This window comes from Mustela nigripes, chromosome 9 (assembly GCF_022355385.1).
Source record: "Mustela nigripes isolate SB6536 chromosome 9, MUSNIG.SB6536, whole genome shotgun sequence".
Taxonomy (NCBI): Eukaryota; Metazoa; Chordata; class Mammalia; order Carnivora; family Mustelidae; genus Mustela; species Mustela nigripes.
In genome coordinates this window covers 1,707,704-1,725,298 of record NC_081565.1, presented here as the reverse complement: position 1 = coordinate 1,725,298, position 17,595 = coordinate 1,707,704, and the positions used below count along the sequence as shown (strand labels likewise).

The 17,595-nt window shown below is 65.5% G+C and overlaps 1 protein-coding gene across 10 annotated transcripts in view; it reads left to right on the top strand.

Annotated features, from left to right (window-relative positions):
• Window positions 1-8,652, top strand: part of KCNT1 (potassium sodium-activated channel subfamily T member 1) — a 62,159-nt gene extending 53,507 nt beyond the window's left edge. For 4 of the 10 annotated variants that reach the window (XM_059410348.1, XM_059410347.1, XM_059410346.1 and 1 more), the window contains 8 exons: window positions 1,272-1,373; window positions 1,655-1,738; window positions 1,823-1,951; window positions 2,281-2,301; window positions 2,906-3,227; window positions 4,464-4,526; window positions 7,436-7,520; window positions 7,613-8,651. In XM_059410348.1, coding sequence (XP_059266331.1) covers window positions 1,272-1,373; window positions 1,655-1,738; window positions 1,823-1,951; window positions 2,281-2,301; window positions 2,906-3,227; window positions 4,464-4,526; window positions 7,436-7,520; window positions 7,613-7,733 — 927 coding nt within the window. In that variant the 3' untranslated portion in view covers window positions 7,734-8,651. Of the gene's footprint in view, window positions 1-1,271; window positions 1,374-1,654; window positions 1,739-1,822; window positions 1,952-2,280; window positions 2,302-2,905; window positions 3,228-4,463; window positions 4,527-7,435; window positions 7,521-7,612 lie in introns of all 10 variants that reach the window. The other 6 variants (XM_059410344.1, XM_059410349.1, XM_059410341.1 and 3 more) reach the window with 3 other exon arrangements.
• Window positions 8,653-17,595: the final 8,943 nt, after the last annotated feature.

Sequence of the window (17,595 nt, the reverse complement as noted above, 5' to 3'; positions counted from 1 at the left end):
CCGGCCGCTTGGCTGCCGAGGGGCTGCTGATCCCGACCAGCCTCCCGCCCCGCTCTGCCTGCAGGAGGGGTCCCTGAGGCGCCAGCCCCAGAATCGGCAGGGTCTCCTGCAGCCTGAGGTCATGGGACCCCGTGTTCAAGCACTGGGGACGTCGTGTTAAAGACGCCGCAGCTGCCCCTCCGAAGGCCCCGTGGACCCAGTTCCTCCTCAGTTCCCCGGTGCCACTTGAACAGGAAGGCAGCCGGGTTCTGCCGCACACCCGTGGGACGTAGACGCTCCTGGGGGACTGGGGCCTACAGACCCGCGCCCAAACGGGGTGCACTTGACCAGGCAAATGCCGCCACCAGAACCCACCCCGCGACTTCACACCCTGATGCCACACGCTGCTGCCCTCCAGGCGGCCCCTGGGTCTTCCATGTCCCCTGCCTGCCTCCCGACTTTGAAGCAAGTCTGGTCCCATGAGAAAAGAGGCCTCTCGGCTGTCAGTTTTTGCAGATGAATCTTGGGTGCTGGGGGGAAACGGCCCCGAAGACGTCCACGACTGGCTCGCTAGGGCCTAGATGCAGTGTGGTGTGCAGTCAAGGGACCCTGTAGACAGGAGAGGGCCCCCTGGGGGCCCACTGTCCTCCCTGGGGACCTGCCAGGCTGGAGGCGGAGGGCCAGTGGTCAGCAGGTGCACTGCTGGCTGTGGGGCAGGAGTGAGCCATGAGCTGGGCAACTTGGTCAGCTTCTAGAAACGAAGCAGGAGGAAAAGACTGTCCCCAGAGCTGCGGGAAGGAGCGCCGCCCGCTGGCACCTTCATTCCACCCCATGAAATCCACGCTGGGCTCCCGACGTCCGGAGCTGGGTGAGGGTGGCTCTGTGTTCCTGCTGCGAGGCTGTGGCGCCGTGTCCCGCAGCCCCTGGAGCCTCCACGGCGGGTTCCTGGAACTCAGCGCTCGCCGTGGGGAACAGGAGGCAGAACGGTGCACGCGTTCCCGTGGCTTCATGTCCACAGTCCCACCGACTTCACTTACCCAGGCTCGAGGATAAAGTGACGGAGATTATCTCGAATGTTGGGATGGCGAGAGCCGTTCGTGAAAGCATGCGTGGGCGGTCCCGTGGGACCGGCCAGGTTCCCCCCTCCTGAGCTCTGGCCCCGAGTGCGTCTGGGGTTGGGGGGCACTAGCTGGGTGCTGGGGCCAAGCTCCGCCGTCTGCCGGTGCGCGCACTCCCTGCACCCCCCACGCGGCCGCGGCCTGAGTGCCCACCTGAGCCCCCCTTTCCCGCAGAGGGAGCGGGAGAACGGCTCCAACCTGGCCTTCATGTTCCGCCTGCCGTTCGCCGCGGGCCGCGTCTTCAGCATCAGCATGCTGGACACCCTGCTCTACCAGGTCAGCGGGGGCGGGGAACGCCGCAGCCCAACCTCCTCTCCACCTCCAGCCGACGAAGCCTTGTTTGGAGCATCCCTCCCTGGGTCCCCCGGGTGTCTCCGTCCTCTTCCTCCCAGAAAGACACCGCTCTGGGCTCTGCTCCCGGCAGCCTCTGGGTCTCCGACCCCCGAGGCTGAGTCAGGCTTCCCAGCAGGGGACGGTGGGCGCCCCAGCGGGCACGGGAAGGGACCCGGCCTGTCCCCGGGGCGCCCGCGCCTCACTGCGGCCTCCTCTCCGGCCAGTCCTTCGTGAAGGACTACATGATCTCCATCACCAGGCTGCTGCTGGGCCTCGACACCACGCCGGGCTCCGGCTACCTCTGCGCCGTGAGTCACGGGGCCAGCCGGGCGGGCTGGCTGTTGTGGGGGTGCACGCGGCCGGCCCCCACTCAGGGCCGCCGCTCGCTCTAGATGCGGGTCACGGAGGAGGACCTGTGGATCCGCACATACGGCCGGCTCTTCCAGAAGCTGTGCTCCTCCAGCGCCGAGATCCCCATCGGCATCTACCGCACCGAGTGCCACGTCTTCTCGAACTCCGAGGTTCGGGCGAAGGGCTCCGGAGGGTGGGCTCGCGCACCGGCGGCCCACAGGCTTCCTGTGAATTTCGTGTTGCCGCCGTGTTTCAGTTCCAGGATCCAGGCCTTGGCTTGCCAGGCCCTCCTGGGGTCAGGCTCATGTGCCCCCACGTGGGGTTGGGCGGCTGGGACTCCCGCGTGGGGCCGGGGAGCTTGAGAATGAGGGAGCCAGCTGGAGCCACAGTGGGCAGCCTGCCACGCAGGTCCCGGGCCCATGAGGGGCTCAGGCAGTGTCTGGGGCCGTGGGCAGAGGCACCCCCCCGGCACCCAGGTTGTCTCTGGTTTCGTTTGCAGCCCCACGACCTCAGAGCCCAGGTGAGTGGCCCCATGAGCATCCCGTGAAGGTATGCCCCCGACCCCAAGCCTGGGGGACATAGAGTGACGGCAGGGCCGGGGACGCGTCCCCAGCATGGGTCAGCCTTGGCAGAGCTCCAAGAGGGCCCCTGAGGAACCAAGCTCCTCCGGCCCCATGTGCACTGTGCATGTCCCACTGTGGCGCCCGTCATAGCGAGTGGCCCCCTCCTTGCTGTTCTGACCGGACCTCCGTGCCCCCAGCCTCGCAGGGCCGCTGCCAGGCAGGAGTCTCCCCACGCCCCCTGGGTTCCCACACACCCGCTGAGCCGCTGTCACTCTCCCATCGGCCACGCCCCCCGCCCCTGCTCTCCAGCTCTCCACTCTCCTAGAGGGGGAGACTGGGGCTCACGCAGGGGTGGGCCTTCCGCGGCAAAGTCAGGCCTGGCCGGGTCCAGGGGGGAGGGCCCCAAGAGGTGGTAGGAGCCACCCTCGCTCCCCCGGCAAACGTGGACAGACCTGGAGGCTGGTGGCTTGGGCTGGAGGAGGAAGGCCCTTGTGCCCCTGGGGCCTGGGGTCCCCCAGCAGAAGGCTGGCTCCCCTCCCCTCACCCTCCCCCCTCGGCCAGTCCCAGATCTCAGTGAGCGTGGAGGACTGCCAGGACACGCAGGAAGCCAGGGGGCCCTGGGGCATGCAGGCGGGCGGCGGCAGCACCCACGGCCGGCACCCGGTCGGTGGGGACCCAGCCGAGCACCCGCTGCTGCGGCGCAAGAGCCTGCCGTGGGCCCGGAAGCTGAGCCGCAGGGGCTCCAAGCCGGCGGGGAAGGCGGCGGCCGCCGAGTGGGCCGGCCAGCAGAGGCTCAGCCTGTACGGCCGCTCCGAGCGCCAGGAGCTCTCCGAGCTGGTCAAGAACCGCATGAAGCACCTGGGGCTGCCCACCACCGGCTACGGTAAGAGCCCGGGCGCCACCGCCCGCCACGGGGCTGGGACAGACACAGGGCTTGACCCGGGTGCCCAGGGGCCACCTCTGCCCAGGGCCTCTGCGCTGCCCGCCACACCCATGCGGCCCCTTAGAGACCCTCTGGTGCCAGGACACAGGACCCTCCCAGAACTGGCCCTGAGCCCCACAGGGAGGGCTCCCCCTCACCGCTCTGGGGCCTCAGTCTCCCCATCTGTAAAACGGGACTAGATCAAGCTGACTGAGCCCAGCGTGTGGAACTCATGGGAGCCGTGGCCGGGGTGCGGGCCAGGCCAGGCCGGGCTCAGTGAGGCGCCTCTGGGGTCAGAAACGCAGGGTGCACTGTGTTCCCATGGAGAACGGGAATATGGCAGGGAGACCCCGCAGCCCCCGGCCACCCCTTCCCCAGCCTTCCCAGCAGCCAGAGCGTCTGGGGCTCGGCAGCGGGCAGCTGGAGCTGTGGCCACCATGGACGTGGGGCCCCACAGCTGCTCCTGAGACACGGGCCCTGCTTCCGCTGCTTGTGGCTGCTCCCCAGACCCTGGCAGCCCCCTTTTCTGTGGAGCTTATTTTGGAGGAAAGTTCATGACCTTGGCTAAAAGCAGACCCAGAGGAGAGATGCTCTATCCCACGCCCGCTCTCGAGGTGCTGCCTGTTCCTGCTGCTGCCCGTCGGCACCCACACCCTGCACTGGGTCGAGCCTCTGGCGGGCGTGGGGTTCCCTCTCGGGGACTCTGCCTGGGGCTCAGGCTTGGCTGTCCCCCTGCGGGCACGGGCTCTCAGCAGCCTGCGTCCTGCGTGTGCCTGGCTCAGGGGCCCTAGTGCCCTCTCCAGGTGGGACCAGAGGCTAGAGTCTGGGGCCGGCCCTGCCCCCACCACGCAGAAGCTGCACGCTCCACCTCTGTTCCCCTCCACGTCCCTGCCCCTCAGGACGGTGCTCACCGGGCCCCACGGCCAGGGTCAGCAGAGACTCCGGCCCACCGACCCCGGGACTGGCACCTGACCCTCATTCCCTTAACCTCCGCACCCCCCTGCCCTCCCCAGAGCTTGGCAGAGAAGGAAGCCACATGGTGGTGGCGGACCTGCTTCCCCGGCGGCTGGCGCTGGCCGTCCCCGCGTGCACGGCCTCCCGCGTGCAGCTGGCTGCTCCCGCCGCGCCGGCCACCGCACTGCTCGCTGACCTCTCTCTCTCTCTGTTTCTGCCCGCCCCCCGCTGTGTGCTCCGTAGAGGATGTAGCAAATTTAACGGCCAGTGATGTCATGAACCGGGTAAACCTGGGATATTTGCAAGGTAATTCCGCTCGGCCGGGTCCGGCCGCCCCACGAGGGGCCTCCGGCCGTGCCGGCGGGCCGCCCCAGCCAGGCAGGCGGACAGGAGAGTCGGCAGGAGAGGGCTCTGCAGGCAGGGCCCCTGTGCTTCCCAGGCCGCCCCTGTGCAGGGCCCGGGCGGTCACCGCGCCGCCGTCGGGTTGCGCCACAGTCGCTCCCGTGTGCTCTCAGCCCGCCCGCCTCCAGGGAAGCTGTCCAGGCAGATGGTTCTGGGCCTGGGTCCCGTGGGTGCACACACACGGGGGAGCACGGCGAGGCCCAGGCCGGCAACAGGGACCCTGGGGCCTGCTCCGCCCTGGGCTTTCATGGGCCACCTGTGTCGGCAGAACTGGCAGGAGCTCCAAGAGGGCAAGAGGGGCCTCCGCTTCCGGCCAAGACAGAGCCGGTCCTCCCTTCTCTCACCTGGGGTCAGGCTTCTTCCAAGAAGACACCCAGCAGCCTCCCAGATCAGCTCTGAGACCCCCAACAGGAGGCAGAGCAGCATCAGGCCGCAGGCCCTGCTGCCAGGCCCCCTTCCTTCCCGGGCAGTTCTTTGCAGCCCTAGAGAAAGGTCCAAGTGCACGTGCCCAGGCCCCTTGGGGCAGCACCTCCATCCAGAGTTGGGCCAGGAGCCGTCTGGGCCAGACCCAGGCCCTGGAATGGAAACCTCAGTGGGGGACTGGCCCGTTAAGGCCCGTGCTGAGAAGGCCTTGGCCTCTCCTGGGTTCTTGTGCTTTTCCTTGCAAGCGGGGATGGTGTTCATGGAAGACCCACGGGCCAGCACGGATCCAAGTCCGGCAGCTTCCATGAGCAGGGTGGCCGCGTGGCCCCTCCCAGTGTCCGGCCACCCCTGCTTCCCACCGAGGCTGAGCGCCTCCCAATGTGGGTGTTGGGAAGTGCCTGAGGCTCGGGGCAGAGGAGAGGGAAGCTCCTTAGCCAGGCCCCCAGGGGAGGGCATCCTCCCCAGGCAGCCCTCTGGAGGGTGCGGCTGCAGGCCCTCATCCCTGCTGGCTGCCACCCGTGAGGCAGGTGGCTGAGACTTGATTAGGTGCGGGGCTGGGGGGCAGAGAGCGCAGACCCCGGTGTGGGGCGGGGAGGGCCAGTGGCATGGCAGCACCAGGTCTGCAGGGTTGCTGGAAGGCCTGGGGCAGTAGGAGTGCGGGGGTGGGGCGCAGAGTAAGGGGACAGCTCCTTTGGCCGTTTGCCGGGAGGGCCGTCATCAGCCCCCTGCCCCCACCTGAGCACGGTGGCCACAGTGCAGCTCACCTGTCCCGGGAAAACTGGGGTCAGTGGCTCGTGACCAAGCAGCCCCCACCCCCTGGCGCTTCGGCTGGGCCCCCACAGCCTACCCGCCCACCTACCCGCCCCACGGCCCAGCACCCCCAGATGCACAAAGGTGGGCCTGGCTCGGTCCGGTCCTAAGCTGTTGGTTTCAGGAACACCTTGGTCGTCCGGGGAAGACGCGGGGGCCCAGGCTGGGTGGGGAGGGCCCCATGAGGCAGGAGCCAGCGTGTGAGATGGCTGCCCAGCCACGGAGGGGTGGCCCGTGTGCCCTGGGGGAACCAGCTGGTGGCTCTGACCCCAGAACCACCCCCCACTTTCTGTGTGCTGACCCAGCGTCCGTCTCCACGTGGCCGCTCCGCTGGTGCCTTTGGTTGGGGGTCAGTAAGACCCATCTCCCTCTCCTCCTGCGGCACCCCTGCACGTGCCACGAGGCCCACCCCGGAGACACTCGGGGGGCCTGGGGCTGGGAGGTGTGCTGTCCCACATGGCCACCGATTGAGCCCCCCCCGCTCAAAGGCCGGCAGCTTCCACCAAAGGGCCCCAACACGAGCCGTGGAAAGAGCAGAGAGCTGCGGTCACCAGGCAGCTGTTCCCGGAGTGGACGCAGAGGCTGGCGCCAGGGGACGGCCCGAAAGTTTGAGCATGTTCACTGGCCCCCAGGGCCCAGCCCGTGCCCCCGCCTGCCTCCAAGGAAGCTGCCGTGCCCGGCCTGTGGCTGCCGTGTGGAGTCGGCTGGCACAGCTTGGCCCCCAGCCCGGCCGGCCCACGGGCCGCTTCTCCAGCTTTGCAGAGGATCCCTTCCTCGGGGGCCCGGCCGGCGCGGTCCTGCCGACGGGGTGGTGCAAGAAGGAAACCGCAGGAGCTGGGGGTACCGGCCACCGGAGCTGGACCCCTCTGCAGTGCCGTCCCCTGGATGGCCGCCCTGGGTCAGGAGATGCCTTCTGACATTGCCGATGAGTAAACTGAGGTCACGAGCCGTTCGTTTCCCTGCCAGTGAGCACAGGGCCTCTGGCAGTCCTGTGCGTGGCCAGGGGGACATCTGAGGCGGGACTGCTGCTTCTCCAGACCCCGTTCTCCCCCCCACGGGCTGCGTCCCCACAGCCACCCATGCCCCAGAGACCAGGTCATCCCTATGGGCTCCGAAGGGGCTGGCGGAGGGGCCTGTGGGCCGGCGCCGTGGAGCAGGCGTTGGGAAACAGGACGCATGTCCAAAGCAGCCTGGTAGGGAGGGGCCGGCAGGGTGGTCAGCCTGGTAGGGAGGGGCCGGCAGGAGGGCCGGGCCAGGGTGCGTGTGCGCATGTGTGTGGGCATGTGGGCGCACGCAGGTGTGTGCAAGCGGCAGGTGTGCCCGTGGCTGCCACGTCGGAGCTGCCGGCTGCCCGGGGCTGTGGGTGTCAGCCCGTGCCCACGCCCTCGTGGCAGACCCCGGCCCGTGCCGGGCCCGCAGCAGGTACCCATCCGGCAGGGCCAGCCCCACGGGGTGCAGGCAAGACGCCCGGGAAGGCGAGGAAGATCCTGGGGCCAGGCCAGAGCCCCCGGCTCTTGGGGCATGGCAGAGTGGAGGGGCGCAGCAGACCGGTGACCAGCACGGGCCCGTGTCCTTTGCAGACGAGATGAATGACCACCAGAACACGCTCTCCTATGTCCTCATCAACCCCCCGCCCGACACGAGGCTGGAGCCCAACGACATCGTGTGAGTCCCGTGTTCCCCCCACGGGCGGACCCCACGCCCCCCCAACCCCGGCCCGGGCGGAGGACAGCATCCAGGGCTCTCCCACCCCGCAGGTACCTCATCCGCTCCGACCCCCTGGCGCACGTGGCCAGCAGCCCGCAGAGCCAGAAGAGCAGCGGCAGCCACAGGCTGGCTTCCTGCAACCCCGAGACCCGCGACGAGACGCAGCTCTGAGCCGGCCCCGCGAGGAGCCCCACCCCACGACGGCATGCCTCACGCTGCATGGAGCGCCGGGGCCCCGCCGTGCCCCCACAGCGCCCCGGCGTCGGTCTGGCCCACCCCGGACAGGAGCCCTCCCCGGGAGGAAGGGGGCGCATGCCCCGGGCCCCAGGAGAAGCGGGCGGGGAGGCCTTTTTTAACCTGTTTTTACAAACCTGTACAGTCCGCGTCCCCTCGCAACGCACTGCAACTCGTAACGGGGTCCGGCTGCGGCGGACGAGGAGGCGGGCAGGGGTGCATGCGGACGGGAGGGAGCCAAGCCCCCGACGACTGTGCTCACTCACACAGCTCACGTGGAAGCCGTGTTCCCGCGGCCACGTACCGATGGCCCGCTCACGGGGCCGGATCTGGCCACGCGACAGTGAGGGTCTGGCCCAGGGTCGGGCCGAGGGGCTCCCCTGCCGGCGAGCGCTCCAGCACGGTGCGGCCGGCAGGAGAGGGGAGCCGTGAACCCCGGGAAGTCAGCAGCTTGGCCTGGAGCCCCCAACCCTGAGGCCGGGCCTGCTCAGAGCACATGGAGGGGAGCGGGCTGCCTCGAGACCCCCGAGGGGTCCGCTGCCATACGAAGGTTCCTGCGACCCAGGACTTTGCGGCCAAGAACAAGAAGTCGTCCTTCCCGTCCGTGTTGACGTGAACGGCCGCGGCCCCGCGTCCATGGGCGTCAGGCAGGGCTGGTGCGTTTCCACTGGCTGCTGGACGCTTGTTAGCACCGACCCAAAGCACAACTCACCCTGGGCTGCTGGCCCAGGTTCTCTCTGCGAGGGAAGGATGTGGAGGCCGTGGGTGCCACGCCGCCGGGCTTTCCTTGTCACTGTGTGTGACAGGTGTTGTGCGGTTAGTGCTGGGACCTTCTATTAAATGGATGCTTTCTGCAAACATCGGGGTCGTTTATAAGGCTTTCCCGCCGTGGCCTCGTGGTCTAGGCCTGGCCCAGTCCCACTCCCTAGCCGCCCCCCCAGCCCAATTCCAAGGGTGAGACACGCGTGCTGTGGCCCCTGCCCCACCCAGACCCCACAGGGAAGGCCCCGTCCCAAGGAAATGCTGCCGGCCTGGGCCTTCATGGCCGCCGGGCATCTGGGTGCTGGCAGCTGGGAAGCATGGCTGGGGCAGGGGCTCCCTGGGATGGTACGGGGACCCCAGGCTCTGCCGGAGCCCCCTAGCAGGTGTTGGACACGGCATCCAGATGGTGGCAGGCAGCAGAGGGGCCCGCTCCCCCAGCCCGGGCCACACGAGTCCAGCTCACCCCCACCCCCCAGGGCCTCCTGCCCTCAGTGAGCTCACAAGGACTTCGTGCGGCCATACTGGGGCCGGGGCTGCTGAGCGGGTGGCGGCCTCCGGGGAGGGCCGGCGGGGACAGCAGCCCGCACTGATGCGTGAGGACAACGGGGCCGATGGCACCAACGCCAGGAGGGGCCCCCGCGGGATGGGCGAGCAGCTTCTCCGCGTTTCCTGGCAGGAGTCTTCAGACACAAGGAGGAACTTCTGGTGCCTCCTCTGACAGGACACTGCTCGGACAGGAGTCCCCACGAGGGGCTAGGCGGGCCCAGCCGACGGGAGGGCGAGGGGAAGGGGCCGTCGTGGGGATGCGGCAGGGGGACGCACCCTACAAAAGGGCAAGCTGTGCCCACAAGTGGCGGCAGAGGCGGCAAACGCCAGGACAACCCCAAACCGTCTCCGAAGGTCCAAGCGATGAGCCGGGAGATGAAGGGGCGCGGCGCCCGGGAAGGTGCCGTGAAACCCACCGCAGGCAGGACGCAGGTCCCCCAACCAAGGACAGAACCAAGGACAGGCCGTGAGAACACCAAGGAGCAGGGAGGTTACCCCACCTACACGCACGGCAGGAGGAGCCCCCAGATTAGCAAAAGCCACGCGCTGTGTGTCGGCAGGAGCAGCCTGCGACCCCGTCCAGGACCCCCTTGCGGGGCTCAGGCTGGACCCCGCGTTCCAGAGCTGCAGAGGCAGGGGTCTTACCACAGGTGGGCTGGGCTGCGGGTCTGCGGAGAAGGTGGGTGCACCGCAAGTGGGACCCGACCACAGGGCAGGGCGGATGCACTCGGAGGTCTGTGGTCCAGGGCAGCGTCTGGGCCACTCCAAGTCCAGGACCTCAGCCGCCCGCCTGCGGCTGGGGCTGCGGGGAGCGCCTCTGCCACTCCAGGCCCCCAGGGGCAGCCGGCTGGCCGGAACCACCTTCACCCCTAGTGAGGTCAGCAGGAGCCTGGGGATATGTCCACCCACGGAGCTGGGTCGTGGGCCCTGCCCCGGGCCTGCCAGCTTGAGCCCACTGCATCTGTGGCTCCTCCCACCTTGCCCTGGCGGCAGTGCTGAGCGGCCACAAATGACCCCATCAGGTCTGGCCTGCCCACCCGGGCCTGGCACAGAGCCGGGGTCTTCGGGGCAGTAGCCCCTCATGCCCATGGCACTCCGCAGGGGCCCTTTCTAAAGGGGGCAGTGCACACATCCTCCCCCACTGCACAGGCAGGCCCCCGGGGTCTCTGGGCCCCAGCGGTGGACCCCTTCTTGGAAGGTCTCCTCAGATAGGGTTCCCCCGTTTGCAGTGTGCCTGGCTCCCAGGTAGGGCTCCTCACGGCTGCCAACACCGAGCCTCCAGGGTCCCTCTGGGGTTGCCAGGAGGACTGCTCACTATGCCACTTGTTGCCCTGTCCTGTGTCCTGAGACGCTGCGGGCTCCAGATTTGCTCTGGGCTTCTGCCACGGCCCCCTCTTCCTTCCCATCTTGGGGTCCTGGCCCTTCAGGACAGGAGGCCGGGGGCACTCCTCACCCACCCTGAGCTCTGGGATGGTTGCAGTGGCTGGTACCCAGCCGTCCTGCTGTACACGTGGTCTCAGGGCTCTTCCAAGGGGAACCCCTTCCCCCAGCACCTCCTCCGAGAGCTGGTACTGAGCCCTTGGGTCCCCAGTGAAGGAGCTGAGAGGGACAAGACACACCAGGGGCCCCAAAGCCCCTCTCCAAGCCTCAAAGACAGGACAACAGTGGGCACCAAATTCAGGGCTGTCTTGTCCTTTGTCCCCAAATCCAAACCCAGAGTCCAGTGGTCAAACCGCGTGCTAAGTGCCTGGGGACTTCGGCGCAGGGGGGCGTTCCATTTGTAGACCCGCCCGGGTGACGGGGTCTCCCCAGCTGAGCCCTGGCCACTGCCCTGCTTCCAAATGCATCCTAAGTGACCGCAGGCGTCCCGCGCGTCTCGCACGGGGCTTCTTCCCGGGGCCTTCACGGTCTCACTGTTCCGTGACCCCCTCGCACAACGCGTTTCCAGACGCAGCTGGTGCCGAGTGGGTCCAGAGATGCCGGCTCACATGCTGGACTGTCGGCATCCCCCGTCTGACCAGGACACTCGTCCCCTGTTCACCTTTGCTTTTCGAGGAGAGCTTTCATGTTTCTTCGGATAATAACCACTTGGGTTTTTCTTTTCCTATCTTTTGTTGACCTAAAAAAAAAAAGCCAGCGACTTTACCAGCAAAACGAGTTTACTGGGGTAGAGCAGAGAATTACAGCTCCGGACGAGCGGCGCGTGGTGGGTCCAGGCCAGCCCAGCGGTGGAGGCCGGGGGGCTCCTTTGCCGAGTTCCCGCGAGCCCCTTCCTTCTGCCGGGGACAGAGAACCAGACAGGCTCTTCCTGTGGCAACGCCGTGAGCGGGGGCGGGGGGGGCACTTTTTTCTTTTTTTAAGACTTTGTTTGACCGAGAGAGCACAAGTGGGTGGAGCAGAGGGAGAGGGAGAAGCAGGCTCCCCGCTGAGCAGGGAGGACCACGCAGGACTCGATCCCAGGACCCTGGGACCCTGACCTGAGCCGAAGGCAGACGGTTAACCCACTGAGCCCCCCAGGCGCCCCAGACACGATATTCAATGAGATTTCCTTCATTTAGTTCCACAAGTCATACCTCACTTTTCTTCTCTTACTACGATGGTTTGGGCGTCCAGTGACGCCTCGCCTCGTCCTGGTGACCGAAGGCAACCTGGCCTCCATCCTGACCGACACGGGGACACTCCGGCATCTCCCTGCCAGATGTGGGGCTTGCTGGAGGCCCCTGGCGGGTGTAGCCGAGTCACCGCATTTCTAACGGCAGGAACGAGCACAGCGCCTTCGACGCGGGCGGCCGTTCCCACGCACGCTCTCTCGCACGCTACTGGTACGGATTACGCCGAGACGGTTTCAACCCTGTGGTGTCGCATCTTCCAAAAGGCGGCTGGACCCACTCCACGACTTCAGCCCGGCTTCTGCACGTCAGTCCCCTGTGAGAGGGACCGCGGGCCCGTGCCCCGCGCTGCTTTCGGTCAGCCCTGCCGCGGCCACGCGGGGTTCACCGACCAGCTCTACTGCGCGTGGTTCCCGCGTCCACTTGTCCCACGCCGGATCCCTTCCTGCCACCTTCTACTATGATTTTAGCCTCCTTGATGAAAGCTCATTTGGTTTTTTCTGATCTTTTTAAATTTCCAACAAAGACGTTTGGGACTGCAGCTTTCTGAGGCTGGTCGTGGGAGCCCGCAGACGGCGACATGCAGAAGGCGTCAGACGCTCTGGACGGGAGCAGGTGCCTCCCAAACACCACGACCTGCGAGCAGGCCACAGGCCGCCAGCGCGCTGCTCACCACCCGTTCGGGGAGCCCAGAAACGCAAGCCAGGCCTCACTGGGTAGGAAGGGGCCAACGGGCCTCACCCCTTTTAGGAGGTGCTGGGGGAGGATCAGTGTCTTGCCTTTTCCAGATCCTGGAGGCCACCCATGTTCCCGAGCTCCTGGTCCCTTCATCCACGGTCAAAGCCAGCCACGTGGCACCTTCCTGTGCCCTCCTCTGTGGCCACAGCTCCTTCTCTGACGCTGCCTCCCTCTTGCACTCCTGAGAGCCCCTGTGCCCTGCTGGGCTCCACAGACAAGGTCAGCTGAGAAGCAAGCCCGATTCCTGCCACAGCCTTAGCCCATTCACCACCAACCAAGCACAGTCACACACAGGGTCTGCAGACGAGGCAGTGGACACCTGTGTGGCTGTCACTCTGCCTTCCATGGGTGCCAGCAGGCCTGAGCTACATCGTGGCCCAGGTGGGATGCTGGGGAAAAGGGGTGTGCTCCAGAGGGCTCTGGGCCATCAGACCCACGCAAACAAATACTACGGGGCGTCCGCCTCACACACGGCCGTGAAAGCCACGTGCGCACAGACCCAAACACAGCAGGCTGCCACACACGCTTGACACATTCTCTTCCAACACGCCTCCATACACTCGGCCGCCCGAAGATCATCCATGGTAATCAGGCCAAATAGATCTGAATAATGTCTTTATCACGACACCCGCTAAACCACGGAACATCAGAGAATGGACCATTCGTATTCTCTTTCCTGTGTCACCTTTCAAAATTGTATCTGTTGTGAATTAATAAGAAAAAAGACAGACAACCCAGCAGAAAAATAGGCGAAACACTTGAACAGGCACCTTACAAGAGAGGAAACTCCGAACGACCTGCAAAGACACGGAAACGTGCTCTCTTCCGCTGTGGTCAGGGCAGCGCTGTGAGCACCCAAGATGAGCTTGTGTCCAGATGAGCTTAGACACCAGCAGCGGCGTCTAAGACCCTGTTTAGATTATTATTTGAATTTCTGTGAATCGGTGAGAAAAAGTACCAGGCAGTGAAAGAACAGGCCGGAGGCTCCCGGGAGAGGAGACCACACACATCCTGCTTCCCACAGAACTGTGGAAACAAAAGTCAAACTTAAGTGTCTGGAAAGCAGGGATTGTTTTACTGCACGAACCCACTCCCAGTCCAGGCAAGGAGAGTCCCTCCGCATGGGCAGCACCATCCCCGGGTCCCAGCGAAAGCAGCACGCCGTAGGGAGAACACTTCCTCCCCCTGGGGACAGCGGTGCTCCCTCTGCGGGGCTGCTAGACGAGGCCTGCGGTACAGGGTCGATCTGAAAGCAGGAAAGCCAGGACCACAGTCATTGCTAATAAACGCTTCGACTGAAAACACAAATTCCTCCTCCAACACCACCTGCAGCTCTCGGTTTCCTAACGCAGGGGGCACCCAGACCCCGGGCGCCTGGGACGCGGCCGGCGAGAGAGTGCAGGGCGACGTTGGCCCATGCTCGGGCGTCCGTGCACAGGGCAAACGTGAGGCTGCGATCTTCTACAGAGACGTGCGACCCTCCCGGAAAGCCGCAGGACGCCGGCCAAGCACTGGCTGTTGACACTACTGGACCGCCGCCCCCTCTCTTCTCCCCACCTTCCTGTCCAACGGACGGTGCTTACCGCCGGGATGAAGGCCGACTGGGCCCCGGCTGCCCTGCATGCCTGACACTGCGCCGAGCCCACAGGGGTCAGCAGGAGGCAACCAGAGGAGGCCCAGCCCCTCCAGAGTGCCACTGCCTTCTCGCCATGTATGGTCACTTGAGGCCTGGCCTATTTCCACCCCCGCCCCGCACAAAGCCATCGTGGGTGCGGCTCCGGGGGGCTTCCGCAGGCCCACGGGCTCAGAAGGCCGGGCTGTCCAGCCTCATCCCTCCTGCCACCCCGATTAGGGAGAGGTACATGTACCCTGTGGCTGTCTACTCCCCCACAAAGACCCCCGTGACCCTCCCGTAATGGAGACTCCGGTCCCCGACCAAGCACACGCTCCACGAGCACACCCCCTTCCCTCCCGTCCTTGCGGGGCCCTGTCCACGTCTGACCAAGGTGGTGGCTCTGCTCAGCCCCTGTCCCAGCTGCACGGGCTGTCCACGCTACCGTGCCCCAGGCCCCATGAAGTTCAGCATGGCCGTCTTGGCCCCTAACCTGTGGCACTCCCAGGGTCACACAGGATCCCTCACAACCTTCCTCTTAAAGCTTCCGTCCGGGTGCAGGAGCGAGGCCTCAGTGTCCCCGGACCCAACCCAAAGGCAAGTTCAGCCCACTTCTACTGCATGCCCATCGGTGCCCGCAGCCCAGCCTGGGCGCGAACAGCGAGGGGAAGGAGGCCTCTGCGGTCCCTCCAGGAGCCTGTGCCTTCCCCAGGCGCCCTCGCCTGGCTCTTCCCTGGCCGAGCCCAACCCTCGGCTCTCCGGACACTCCACCCAGAGGAGGAACAGCCGGTGTGGCCCAAGGGAAAGATGCGCAGAAGGCCCCAAGCCGCCCCTGGTCAGCCCACAGCTGGTCCTGACGGCCACACCCCTGGGCCCGCGTGCGCCACGTAACACGAGCTCCTGCCCACGGACTGACCGCCTGTCAAACTCGGGGTGTCTGCAGCTGCACGAGAGTCTGAGCTGAGTACATCACAACCAACGACAAGGTGGTGCCTTTCACCCCACCAAGTCTCCAACCGCGCTTCGCCTCACGTCGCCCCGCGGGGCCCCAGCCGGGCAGTGGACGCCTGCGCGGGCAGAGGAGAGGACGGGGAGCGGAGCGTCGCAGCCGAGCGTCCCGGGGAGAACCTGGCTAACAGACACGGGGAACCGTTCGTCCGAAAACTGAAAATCCACTGCGCCGCACACCCGTGAGCCGCTTTTCCGTACGTAGGTCCTGCTTCGGTTCAGAAAGAGCGAGGACTGTTTTGTAATGAAACCAACAAAAACGTCCTCTGGAATAAGAAGACAAAAGTAAACTCCGGCTCCTGCAAAACCGAAGACCAGAGGGTTTCACCAGCCTCACGGCCACGTGACGGCCCTCGGGGACGACGGAAGACAGCAAGGGACGGTCTTGTGCCTTCTTTCTAGAACAAGAGCCGAGTCACAAGGTCGTCTCATGCCTGGCCGCGAGAGCTTCGGTCCACGTCAGCCCGCGGGGGAGCGACGTCACCCCGGAACACCGCCCACACCGTCGGCACACGTGCACTGACCCGCCAGTGGCGTGCTCCAGCAACCCCGACGCCGGCCAGCGGGGCTGAGGTCAGAACCTTGACTCCCTGGGGTTGGCGACAGCCTGGGGGCCCCCAGAGCGCCAGGCGGGCCCCACAAGGCCGGGGCAAAGTGGCCACTTTCCATGCAGACAGCTGATTAGCGGACGCCGCGGCCACAGCCTCGGGCCTCACAGAGACGCACGGGGCCTGCACTTCCACGGGGAACGGGTTTGACGCCATCACCACTTCTCTGCAGGGGAAGCAACCCCACGTTTTCATCGCCCAGAAACGTGTTTCCCCGAAGCAGACTTCACAGACCGTGTGCCCGTATGGAGGTTCTCGCTGTGGTTCTCACGACGCTTCTGGGCTCTGTGACTTATTCCCAAGACAAGCGGCTCCGGGGAGATGCGTCCCTTGTGATTTCGGACGTGTAACTCACTCTTTCTACGGCAGGCCCAAGAGTGGGGACAGAGTGGGGATCATCCCTCTCTGCTCACTGTCAAACGAGCACACAGATTTGCCCGGGACGGGGGTAAGCCGAGAGTGGGACAGGGACACCGAGACGCTTTTTGGGCCCGGTGCCTGCCCGAGATCACAGGCCACATCCACGGCCGGGCCTCATGTGCGACGGACGGCAGAGTCCCCAGCGCAAGTCGGCTGGCGACACCGGACCCAGGGTCAGAGCCAGGCGCCCCGAGCTGCCCAGAGAAGAGGCCACCCCGGCACGTCCTACTTCTTGGCCAGAGTCAGTGGGGCACAAGCAGCCACGGAGCCATGTCCCTCCCATGCGTGACGCAGTCTGACAGAAACATGTTTGAAGTCAAAGCCAGTCCGCAAACGTCGGCATCCGTCATCAAAGGTGACCCAAGCTCATCTGAACCCAAGTTCCTTCCAAAAGGGAAGTTTCTTTAGGTGAGTACTTGCCCCTTCAGAGCACGACCACAGACACAGGCAGAAGTACACGCGAGGAGTGACTTCAGAACACTTCTAGCACCTCTGCCTCTCCAAAAGCAGGCCTGGGGCCTGGAACACCTGCCCAGACACGGCTCTAGGGCGGCGCCCGGAGGACACAGCGGGGAAGGCCCCACGGGGAAAAGGGCCACCTGTGCGCGTGCCCACATCCCTATCTATGACACTGGTGCACGTGTGTGTGTGGACACGAGAGCAAGGTCAACGGAGGACCGGCTCGCTCCAGTGTCCTCCGTCTTCGAACAGCGACCCTCGGGGCTCCTGGCGCTCCCAGTCCAGACCAGTCGTCCGGGTGCCACTTCCTCCACAGGTTGAACTCCGCGGCTGGACAAGCACAGCCCGACTGTCCGTCAGCATTCCAGCAGGCAACGAGATGGCTGCCTTTCCGTCCTATGAGATTTGCGACACAACACAAATACCACGGGGGCGTTGGAAAATGTGCACTGTTTATAAAGCTGTAAGGCCATCCTACAGAACTAAAAAATGTTTGCCACGTCACGCCAGAAGGGACTAAAATCTCAACCACCAGGCACACTTGGGGGGCTCAATAGGTTAAGCCTCTGCCTTCGGCTCAGGTCATGATCTCAGGGTCCTGGGACCGAGCCCCGCATCGGGCTCTCTGCTCAGTGGGGAGCCTGCTTCCCCCCGTCTCCCTGCCTGCCTCTCTGCCTGCTTGTGATCGCTATCAAATAAATAAATTTTTAAAATAAAAAGAAATAAATAAAATCTCAACCACGAAATGCATCCCATGGGTCTGAAATTTGCCATAATAAAAAAGCTGGCTCTACCAATCGATACACCAAACGCTTCTATTGGCCATTTCAGCACCGGCCTGATGACAGGACATCAGAAACGTCAGCTGCTGGGGGCATCTGGGGGCTCCACCGGCGAGGCAGCTGCCTTGGGCTCGGGTTCTGGCCCAGGGTCCTGGGATCGGGCCCGCATCAGGCTCCCTGCTCGGCGGGGAGCCGCTTCTCCCTCTGCTGCTGCTCCCCTGCTTGTGCTCTCACACCGCCTCTCTCAAATAAATA